Source organism: Mustela nigripes, chromosome 11 (genome assembly GCF_022355385.1).
Source record: "Mustela nigripes isolate SB6536 chromosome 11, MUSNIG.SB6536, whole genome shotgun sequence".
NCBI lineage: Eukaryota > Metazoa > Chordata > Mammalia > Carnivora > Mustelidae > Mustela > Mustela nigripes.
In genome coordinates this window covers 9,870,098-9,881,944 of record NC_081567.1, presented here as the reverse complement: position 1 = coordinate 9,881,944, position 11,847 = coordinate 9,870,098, and the positions used below count along the sequence as shown (strand labels likewise).

Here is an 11,847-nt window from a genome sequence, read left to right as displayed (position 1 = left end):
AAAAAAAAAAAAAAAAAAAAAAAAAAAAAAAAAAAAAGGAAGGAAAAGAAATGCAATGGTTATGTCCAGGAAAACACTCGCTCAAGTGAATTACAAGCTGAACTAGCTCTTCCTTTTGTGGACACCATTTTTACCTGAAGACCTAAACAATGGTTATTCAGACTTTGATATCAGGCTGACATTTTCTTTTCTCTAAAAGATTTATTTGACAGGGAGTGAGAGCGCACAAGCAGGGGGAGCAGCAGAGGGAGAGGGACAAGCAAACTCCCCACTGAGCTTGGAGGTCAATGTTAGGCTCAATCCCAGGACCTAGAGACCATGACCAGGTACCCAAGCCACCGAGACAGACACTGTCTTGAAAATGAAGTGAATCTGTCACTTCAAAGAAAATAGTATCTGTTACCAATGATAAAATGCAGACTGGGCTTTTAGGCAAAAAAATAAAGTTTTAGAAAACTTGTAGGGGCGCCTGGGTGGCTCAGTGGGTTAAAGCCTCTGTCTTCGGCTCAGGTCATGATCCCAGGGTCATGGGCCCCGCATTGGGCTCTCTGCGCATTGGGCTCTCTGCTCGGCGGGGAGCCTGCTTCCTCCTCTCTCTCTGCCTGCCTCTCGGCCTACTTGTGATCTGTCTGTCAAATAAATAAATAAATAAATAAATCTTAAGAAAAGAAAAAAGAAAACTTGTATCCATCAGCATAAGCTTGACAACCTCACAATACCTGAAATTTCTGATAAAATCAATGGTGATATTAATAAACATGATTTTTGATGCTCTATAACGAAACGTGCCAACAGCTGGAAGATTGGCGTCACCCAGTAACAACCAACCCATCACGCTGCAAATCACGCACTTGTGAAGAATCCCCCTGAACTATGCCCTGTGGGCCCTATCCCGAAATACAAGGTTTAACCAGAGATGCCATGTCTTCAACGGGGTCCCAGCAAGAACGTTTCAGAGGGGCGTCTGGGTGGCTCAGGCGTTAAGTGTCTGCCTTCTGCTCAGGTCAGGGTCCCAGCTCCTGGGATCGAGCCCCATTTGGGAGCCTGCTTCTCTCTCTCCAGCTCCCCCATGGTTGTGTTCCCTCTCTCTCTCTCTCTGTCATAAATAGGTAAAATTAAAAAAAAAATGTGGAAAACTTCAAAGAACCAAGGACATTCAATTAAAAAAGCCAACTTAGGTCTTACAGTTGTTAAGTTCTATCAAAAATCAAGCAATCACTTACGTGGTGGCCCGAGTATGCAGGTCGAACCAGCTGTACAAACGGACTGCAGAGGCACGACATGCTCTCCCACCCACCCCTCTCTTCTAGTTCTAGGAGAAGCTGGAGACTGGAAGGGGGGGTGGGTGTCTAAACTTGGGACTGCTACCCCTCCCCCACCAATGTTTTAACATGGTCCAAGTTTCTGGGAAGGCTACTTGCTTGAACTTGCATCATAGCCTCCCAGAACACTAAAGGTTAATTTCAAAACAGAAATATACTAAGAAAGTTTTTAGGAATCTCAGAAGCACTTACACTAAATATTCCAAGCATAAATTGTGTAAGAAACCAATTAACATACAAGAACGAATTACTCAGCTAGCATTCATTTATAATACAGTACGCTCCTCCTAAGATGCTTTATACCTATGTACTGAATAGATTTTGCTTACTTGGCTTTAGGAATGCAGCCAGGAAAGTAAAAATTCACTCATTAATTCAACAGAAATTTTCCCATTCTTACTGATGCAAGGGAAGTATTTTAAGAACTAAAAAAATTATAGATTTTTAGTAAAAATCATAATTTATAAAAAATTATAAATCAAGAGCTAAGATTTAATAAGCATACCGGACGCCATGCTGCATGCCTGAGACATCTCACTGAGTATTCCTGATACCCTCAGAGAGTTTCTATCTTACATGTGGGGAAATGAGGCTCAGAGAGGTAAAGGAACCGGTCCCCCGTCTCACAGCTAGTCTGTGGTTCAAGGCTCAGCTGACACCTGACCTTTGTCCTCTCTGCCTGATTCTAATCCAAATCTAGGCCTTTCCCCCAAACTGTGTCAGAGGCTCTTGGTAAAGCCAAGTACTTCATAGAAGATAATGATTTAGAATCAAGCACTGGGAGATTAGGGAGTGGGGAGGGGGGGGAGGAGGACAGGAACCCCAAGCTACTTGTCATTCAGTAGGCAAACAGGATTTTAAAAATAAGCTTTTAAATACTTTCATGAATTCTACCATGATCGATGCAAATAGTTAGTTTTTATAGACTGCTTTCTTCCCCCTTTTAGTCTTAAGATATGCTTAGAAATTTAGATGGAGATGCCAAGCTTAAGTCTAAGAAGACTCAAAAGCTAGAATTCCAATCCCCCTCCCCCCCAACCTAGAACTTGATGAAGAATACTTAAAACGTGTAGTTTTACCACTTTTCAGAAGGTACCATTTTCAGCAATTTCAATTCTTGCTACCTCCAAGTTCCACTGATTCTCAGAACTGATGGTTTTAGATGGGAGCACTCAAAAGCGTGTTGTAGTCAGCAATGTAAACACTAGTACTCTACCACCAATGGCAAATGAGGAATTAAAACCCAGGAAGAAAATTTAGCAAACTGCCGAACAAAATACACTCCAGATCTAGTACAGTTAACTACGTTAATTTGGAATTCTGATTGGACTTGTTTTTCGGCCGGCAATGCAGTCCCCAGGTCTCTCTCTGGCTGCCAGGGACATGCCTCTGTAAGTGGAGAAAATTAAGCAGTAGCTTAACCCTGCTTCCTGACAACAGCACTGATTACTACATACGACTACAAAACAAACTTACAGGGAATGTATAATTATTAAAACCAAGTTTTTTGTTATGACCATGTACTTCAAACCTGCGATTCCTTTAGTCTGTGACCCAAGTGGCTTAGAGTTGAGACCTCTTACTCAGCTAAGGTGTTTCAGACTAGAGGAAGGTGTCTTGGTATTGAAGTACCAAACACAGCGATGCAAAAGACTGGCTTTCCAGAAGCGACAACCTTCTAAAATGCCTAAGCATAAGCAGAGAGCACTGAGACATCTGTGGATGTGACACATAACGCGCATAACGGTAGAAATGATCACTGAAGGTTATCAACTAGCCTACCATCTTGCTAAATTTCAGAGAAACCAGTAACTTAGTAACTCCAGATACAACGAAATTAAAATTAACATTGACACTGGAAAAGGAAGCTTCGGCCCAGGCCACACAGCGGCATGTTTGATTGTCTGCGAAGCTTCTGGACCTGTTCCAGACACTGTTTACATCAACACACAAATTCACCAATAGGTTTTTAGAACAACTTTTAGAAATCTGAGTGGTATTTCCCGTGTAGTTTTACATGGATTTGAAGTCAAGCGGAAAGCTCCAACAAGGTCAGATGTGAAGAGCTTTAACAGTAAAGTGACTTTTTATCAGAAAGTTTAGGACATACAGGAGTGCCTGGGTAGCTCAGTGGGTTAAGCCTCTGCCTTGGCTCAGGTCATGATCCCAGGATCCTGTGAGGCCTGCATCTGGCTCTCTGCTCAGCAGGGAGCCTGCTTCCCCTTCTCTCTCTGCCTGCCTCTCTGCCTACTTGTGATCTCTGTATGTCAAATAAATAAATAAAATCTTAAAAAAAAAAAAAAAGTAAGTTTAGGACATGCAGAGGGCCTAGCTATTTTCCCACTGGAGCACATCTGGACACAGGGCTAACATCTTTTACTTGTCTTCTGATGTTTCTAACAAAGAGCAAAGCAAGAGAATTTCGACCACTTGATATCGTTTCAAGGCAACCCAACTGTCAAAATGTGACATCCACTGAAAGTCTGCCTCAAACACCTGAAGTCATCGGAACAGCTGGCAAGTCTGTCAAAAGGCAGAGTAAGGGGAAAAAAGAAAAGAAAACAAAACAAAACAAAACAAAAACCCATCCAAACTCCAAAACCCAGATTCAAAATTAATATGACTAACTTATTATAGTCCCAAACCCAACTAAAACTCCTCGGATCTGCCTTCAATCAAACCAAACCCCTCTGTTTAAGAGTTTTCCTGGGCACTTCCAAATGTTTCTTGGAACTGGAAAACAAAACAAAACAAAAATCCCAGTTATTAAATTTCAAGATGACTTAGCTGCAAATTTCACGTCTAGAAACATACCCCAAAGGCAAGTACTTTTACAGGTCGTCCGACATCTATTTCTTTTCTTTTTTTTTTTTTTTATTAGCAAATAAAATATTCTTTGAAAAGAACAGGTGGCTCCACCTTCCCGGACTCCCATGTTCCAGTGTCATTAATACCGGGTACACTCCGGCACCCGAACAGCCTTTGTCTGAGCCAGTCCCAAACCGAGGTTTTAAAAGATCGCTCTTCACCGAACAAAGATACTTCTCGGATTGAAAACCCAGGAGACCGGACACCTCAGTAGGCACTATTGTGGGGTTATCCTGGGAAAGGAATCCTTTCTGTCAAAGTACACAATGGCCGAGTGTGTCCTTCACCAACAGGAAGATGCCTAAGAGCCCATCTCCTGAATTCTGGAGAAGGAAACTTGCATTTAAAAAAAAAAAAAAAAGAAAGAAAGAAAAAATCGCGCAAAACCCAGCGTGGAAACGAGGTGTCTCCATTATATAGGGTCTGGATACGACCGAAGTCAGAACGAGGCTTAACTGCGATTCCTTCCCCAGGTCAGAGAAGGAGAAACCGGGGAGGAGCGGAAGATTTTCCGCCGGGAAGCACGGAGCACCTGTCACGAAGGCGCCCTGACCCAAGACACAGCAGGAGGAAATCCGACTGTGCTTTCCTTTGCTCGGGGCCCCCCGTCTCCCGGCGCCCATCGGGCCAGTCCCGGCCTCGCGCGCCAAGGAAGGGAGGCGCCCCTCGCCCTCCCGACCGTGCGCCGTCCGCTGGCCTCCCAGCGAAGCGGGCCGGGGAGCCGGCAGGGCAGCGACCGCCGGAGGCCGCGACTCCGACCGCGACCGGAGCGGGCCCGGCGCCGGCCCCCGCCCCGCGCTGCAGCAGAGCCCCGCGCGGGCCCGGCCGTCCTGGGGGATGGGGACGGCCGCGGGAGCCCGTCCTCCCGGGCGCTCGGGGCCACCGCGGCCTGGCCCTGCGGCCGAGGCAGGGCCGAGACGACGCGGCGGCCGCGGCGGGACACACGGGGACGACCTGCGCCGCGAGCAGGACGCGGGGGAGCCTAACCGCCGCCGCCCCTCCCGGAGCGCGCCATTTCCAGGCCGCGGCCCCGCCGGCGCCTCTCCCAGGCCTCCGCGGGCCCCGCCGGGCCGCCCCCCGCCCGACCGCCCGCCGCCCCCGGGGTCCCCGACTCCGCCCGCCCCCCGCGCCCGGCCGGGGCCCGCGCACGCCCGCCTCACCCTCTGCCGCCGCCGAAGCTGCGGTGAGCCCGATCGTCGCCGGCACCCAAGCCCGCCAGCTGCCGCCCCCGCGCCGAGAGGACCCAGGGTGAGCGAGGAAGGACCCCGCAATATAACTCCCCCCGCCCCGCCGCCGGGGCTGTCCGCCGCGCCGCCTGATCGCAAATCGCACGCACGCACGCGCGCGCGCGCGCACGTACGCCGCGCCGCGCCCGGCCTGGGCCGACGGGCCGCTGCTGGCCCGGCGCGCTCTGCGGCCCACGTGGTGCGGCGGCGCGGCCGCGGGGCGCCTGGCCTCGCGCCCCCGCCCATTGTGTGCTGGCCCCGGGGCTTCACCCGCAGACGCCCGCCGCCCCCGCCCCGCCCCGCCCGTGCGCGCCGGCCGGGCTGTCCCGCGGGAAGCTCGGGTGGGTGGCCGGCTCGGCGCGCTCCCACGGCCCCTCGGGCGGCTGGCCCGGGACCCTGCGCCCGGCGCGCTGCGCTGCCGGCTGCCCCTCAGCGTTCCGTACTCCGGACCGGACAGGCCCCCCGGAGGCCTGCTCCGCTTGGCCCCGCTCCCGACGCCCTCTTTTGGGCAGAGGGTCGCCCGCCTACACCCGAGTAAGGGCCGCCTCCTCCAGGGACCCCCTCCCTCCCCGCGCCCCCGCCCCCAAGCTGGGCACTTGCTGAGAATGCACGGGGACGGACGGCCCCGGAGAGGCGAGGATCCGAGCGTGCCAGGCGGTGGGGGTGCAGCTCGGGATCCCGCGTCCCGGGGGGGTCCCCCGGCCGCCTCAGGGCGGGTGGCGGGCGGCGGAGAGCGGAGCGGAGGTCGAGCCGGCGCCTCGCGCATCCCGATCTTGCAGAGGTCATCGCGCCCGGAAAGAATTCAACACGGACTTGAATTTCATCTAGCCGTAGCGGAGAGCGGGGATGCCACGAGAATTAATGACACCGGCGCTTCCCCGGGCTTCTCGGTGATACATTGTATCTAGATTTAAAAGAACCTCGGGATAGTTGCACTATACGCTCGGTGCTTTTCTGCTTAGGCAGTTTTTGCTGCTTTCTCCCGGTGCTGGGATGGACAGAACGGCTATGAAGTCTTTTATTTTTTTCCTTTTTTTTTTTTTTTTTTTTTTTTTGCTTTCATCTCTTTTTATCTCCAAGTGATAAAACCACTTGACTGTGCGGTAGATCCAGAGGTCCTTGGGCTCTGTCTCTTGCTAGCTGCGTGACTTTGAACAAGTTACTTAACCTCTTTACTGTCTCAATTTTATCATCTGTTCAAGGGGAGGGTATCGCCTACTTCCTAAGCGTTGTGTTGGGAAAATTCCTGGTGCACCATAATTTGTATGAAGCACACATCCATGTGCCTGGCCTCCTTAGGACTATAGGGCTGCTTCTGTCCCTGCAGAGTTTGAACTTGGACCCTCCTTCGACCTCTCTCCCCCATCACTCCATTACTCTTAGAACGTACGTAAATGCGTAAATGCACTTCACTGAATGGAAACCTTATTATTTTTATTTCCTTTCTCCCAGTTTTATTGAGACCTTAATTTTTTTAAGATTTTATTTATTTATTTGACAGACACATCACAAGTAGGCAGAGAAGCAGGCAGAGAGAGAGGAGGAAGCAGGCTCCCCGGTGAGCAGAGAGCCCGATTCGGGGCTTGATCCCAGGATCCTAGGATCATGACCTGAGCGGAAGGCAGAGGCTTTAACCCACTGAGCCACTCAGGTGTGCCCCTTAATATTTATTCTTAAATGGCCTTACACTTTTTTTTTGGGGGGGGGGCCTTACACTTTTTATCATAAAGTCTCCCACTGTGAAATCCTGGGGGACAGGAACCCATATTGGGTTCTCTGTCATCCCCCATAGGGCCCTACATGATAAGGGGGTAATTGATCATTAATGAAATAAAAAGACAGAAAACTTCTAGAAAGGCTGACGGCTGGCTCATCCCCTTAATTCCAACTTAATCCTCCCTGCTGTATCCAGCCAGCACCCAGGGCCAGCCTCCGGCCGCACTACGACTAGCTAAAACCCTTTCTCTTTTCGGGTCTCCAGCACACAGCCTGCCTCCTGCCAGGGATCCAAAGGATGGAAGCTAGCCCTAGAAAGTTCCAGAGCTTCTTCTGCAGAGTGCATATCCTAGCCTTTACAGTGCCTGGGAGCCCCCCGCCCAACCCCTTGAGGCCCAAGCAGAAGTCACTTTCTCTGGGAACCTTTTGTGTAGTGAGTGGTGAGGCCTGCCTGTTGCATTTCAAACTGTTTGTGTTTCATTCTGGCCAAGCCATTCACTACTAGCGATGTGACCTCAGGCAAATGTCAGTTCTTTGTGTATAAGACAGAATTAATAGTCATTGTGATCTCAGTTTTTAGTATTCGGCTGTTTTTTAAGTTCTGATTGGTGTGATCTTGTTACCATACCTAAAACAACCCCAATCTGAATCATTTTCATGTCACGATTACGGTCAGTGATTTGAATAGTCAGTTTCTGTGCAAAGACGCATGGATACTCGGCACGTGTGTACAGATCCTCTTCCTGTTCTCAGTAAGCATCTTTGTTGAGCTACAGTAGCATTTCTGTTACAAGCGTGTTACTCAGGGTCAGAGACTTTCCAAACAAGTGAATCGGAGTATGAGAAAAGTGGAAATTGACTTGAGGAGTTCTCCTTCTAGGCGCATGATGTTGTCTCTGTAACCAAAACGGTAGTCCTCTGGCACTAAAAGCGGGCGGACTTGGCAAAATAACTGGGGAAAAAAAAAACTGTTTAGAAAGATCTCAAATTTATCAGACAAAGGATGGGAATGTTTGAAGAAGAAGGATGCTTGGAGTCTGTCTTCTCGGTCTGGTCTGTTTGCCAGGGAGCAGCTACAGTGTTTCTTGGAAAACTGAAATCAAGGCGTACCACTGTCTCAGCTCCTGTCCTCCTGTCCTGAATAGGAGCCAGGCCCTCCCTGTCTCCCCTAGAGCTCTCTGCCCAGCCTCACTGGTTTCTTTGGTCTGTACGTGTAATGCCCCAAACTTCAAGCCTCTGCATCTGCTGTTCCCCTAATACCCACAAGGCACCCACCTTCCCTTCCTTTAGGCTTCTGCTCAGGGAAGCCCTCCCTAGCCCCTCCACTTGAAATAGCAGCATGCCTCAATTCCCATCTCACCGAAGATACCATCTGTTGTTTTCATATTTAAGGTCTGTCTGTCCTGAGAGCAGGGAGGGAGCTTGTGTTTTGCGCTTGCTGATAAAGTCTCACCACCTGCAGCAGGGCTCATCACAGAGAGGATGCTCAATAAATACTGGTTGCTTCTACGGAGACAGGAATCCGATGAAAATCAGATTAAAAGCCTTTCTTCATCATCCTATTTCCTCCGGTCCGTCAACTTGGGTGGCGTCGCAAAGAGCTGCTGCAGCTGCTGTGCCTTCATGGACCCAAGGACCCTGGGATTCGATGGTAGCACCACTCATGGGCTCTGTTAGAGTTATTTTTGACAATTTTATTGAGATATAATTCATGTACCATACCATCCACCCATTAAGGTATACGATACAGTGGTTCTCAGTATCAGAGAATTGTACAACCATCAACACAATTTTGTTTTATTTTATTTTATTTTTTTAAAGATTATTTATTTATTTATTTGACAGACAGAGATCACAAGTAGGCAGAGAGGCAGGCAGAGAGAGAGGAGGAAGCAGGCTCCCTGCTGAGCAGAGAGCCCAATGCGGGGCTCGATCCCAGGACCCTGAGATCATGACCTGAGCTGAAGGCAGCGGCTTAACCCACTGAGCCACCCAGGTGCCCCAGAACATTTTCATTACCTGAAAGAATGGGCAGTGCTCCCCTTAGTCTTAATTTCCAAATCCCCACCTGCTCCCCAGAGCTGGGACCCAACCAGTCCACCTTTTATCTTTACAGGTTTGCGCCCTTTGGACATCCGTGTAAAAGGAGTCCTAGAATACGTGGTCCTGTGGGACTTGCCTTCTGTCACTCAGCATGATGTTTTCAGGGTTCCTCCAACCTGTGGCGTGTTATCCTTCTTTTCATTGCCAAATAAAAATCTCATTGTCTAAGTAGACCCCATTTAATTTCTCTGTTCCTCAGCTGATGCACATGGGAGTTGTTTCCATTTTTGGTCACTTAGAAACAATGTGTGAGCATTTGTGTACACATCTTTGTGTAGACACATTTTCCCTTCTTGTGGGTATGCACCTAGAAGTGGAAACGCTAGACACTTGGGGAATTCTGTGTTTAACTTTTTTTTTTTTAAGATTTTATTTATTTATTTGACAGACAGAGTTCACAAGTAGGCAGAGAGGCAGGCAGAAAGAGAGGAGGAAGCAGGCTCCCTGCTGAGCAGAGAGCCCAGATGCCAAAGACAGAGGCTTTAACCCACTAAGCCACCCAGGCGCCCGTGTTTAACTTTTTGAGGAATTTCCAGACTGTTTTCCTAAGGGGCTGCGCTATCTTACGTTCCCACCAGCATGTGTAAGGGGTCCTGTGTCTCCCCGGCCTCTCCGACACTGGTTGTTAACTGCGTTTTTGGTTATAACCATCTCGTGAATCCGAAGTGCTATCTTGTTGGGTTTCAATGTGCATTTCCCTGATGGCTGCGAACATATTTGCATGTGCTTATTAGCTGTTTATAGATCTTATTTAGAGAAATATGTTTTCAGGTCCTTTGCCCATTTTTAAATTGGGTTGTTTATCTTATTATTATTGAATTGTGAGAGTATATTATATAGTCTAGATACAAGACCTTTATCAGACATAGGGTTTGCGGAATTCTCCTATTCTATGGGTGGTTTTTTTTTAAATTTATTTTTATTTTTTTTAATTGTGTCAATCTGGTAAATTTTAATCCTGTCCAATTTATGTCTGTTTTATTATTTATTTATTTTTTTAAGAATATTTTATTATTTATTTGACAGAGATCACAAGCAGGCAGAGAGGCAGGCAGAGAGAGAGGAAGGGAAGCAGGCTCCCGGCTGAGCAGAGAGCCCTGGGGCTCCATCCCTGGTCCCTGAGATCATGACCTGAGCTAAAGGCAGCGGCTTAACCCACTGAGCCACCCAGGCGCCCGGTAAGTTACATTTTTAAGGCATATTGTCTAATCCATCTGAAACTAATGATGTACTATAAGTTGGCTTAATTTAAATGAAAAAAAAAAAAAGACATATTACCTATTCCATGTGAGATTTAAAATTTACCATCCTGAATTGGTTCATAGTACAACATCCTATTTCCTCCCCATAGTTTTTATTTCTGCACGGTCTCTTTTTATGTCTTTCGCCTGAGGATTTATTAGGGTTTTAAAAGAACCAGTTTTGCGTTGGAGACCGCTCTTTTCTTTGTTCTCGATTTTATTGTTTCTTTTATTCTTTTTTGGGATTTTTGTTTTGTCATTCCCCCCTGCCCCCCACTTCCTGAGTTGACTGCCCAGCTCACTGACTTTTGGTCTTTATTTCTAACATACGCATTTAAGGTTATAAATTTTGCCCTAAGTATTCCAGTAGCCATATCCGCCCAGTTTTGTTATAGGGTGTTTTCCCTTCTTTGACTAGTAAATACTGAGAAGTGTATTTTCAAGTTTTGAATGCCTGGGGATTTGCTTATGTTTTGTCTCCCTGATTTTTCACTATATTGTAATATAGCCAGAGAATATGCTATGCATGATGGTAATTTTGGGGTATTTATTTATTTATTTTTAAAGATTTTATTTATTTATTTGACAGACAGAGATCACAAGCAGGTAGAGAGGCAGGCAGAGAGAGAGAGAGAGAGAGGAAGCAGGCTCCCCGCTGAGCAGAGAGCCCGATGCGGAGCTCGATCCCAGGACCCTGAGATCATGACCCGAGCCGGAGGCAGCGGCCTAACCCACTGAGCCACCCAAGCGCCCAATTTTGGGGTATTTATTAAGACTTGTTTCTTTTCTTTTTTTTTTTTTTAAAGATTTTATTTATTTATTTGACAGAGAGAAATCACAAGTAGATGGAGAGGCAGGCAGAGAGAGAGAGAGGGAAGCAGGCTCTCTGCTCAGCAGAGAGCCCGATGCGGGACTCGATCCCAGGACTCTGAGATCATGACCTGAGCTGAAGGCAGCAGCTTAACCCACTGAGCCACCCAGGCGCCCTTAAGACTTGTTTCTAACTTAGCATGTGATCAGTTTTTGAAAAGAGTCCATATGTATTCTTTAATTATCACATTTGGAGCTCTATTTCCTTTTCTTTCTTTTTTTTTTTTTTAGATTTTTAAATATTTTATTTATTAGAGAAAGGGGGAGGGAAATTGAGAGCATAAGCATAGGGAGGGTGAAAGGGAGCAGCAGACCCCCTTCTGAATGCAGACCACACCCCCCTGCATGCCCAGTGGCCAGACTCTGTCCTAAGACCCAGAGATTATGACCTGAGCCGAAATCAGATGCTTAACTGAGCCACCCAGGTGCCTCAATATTTTTTATTTTATTTTGTTTTGTGAGTAATCTTTACACTCAATATCAGGCTCAAACCCAAGATCC

General features: G+C 47.8%; 1 protein-coding gene across 1 annotated transcript in view; it reads right to left on the bottom strand.

Annotated features, from left to right (window-relative positions):
• EIF4H (eukaryotic translation initiation factor 4H) overlaps positions 1-6,182 on the bottom strand; it is a 25,727-nt gene extending 19,545 nt beyond the window's left edge. Inside the window, exons 1-2 of the mRNA XM_059416039.1 lie at positions 5,547-6,182; positions 5,351-5,409 (exon numbers count right to left, since the gene is read on the bottom strand). Coding sequence (XP_059272022.1) covers positions 5,351-5,409; positions 5,547-6,182 — 695 coding nt within the window. The remainder of the gene's footprint in view (positions 1-5,350; positions 5,410-5,546) is intronic.
• Between the last annotated feature and the right edge of the window lie 5,665 nt (positions 6,183-11,847).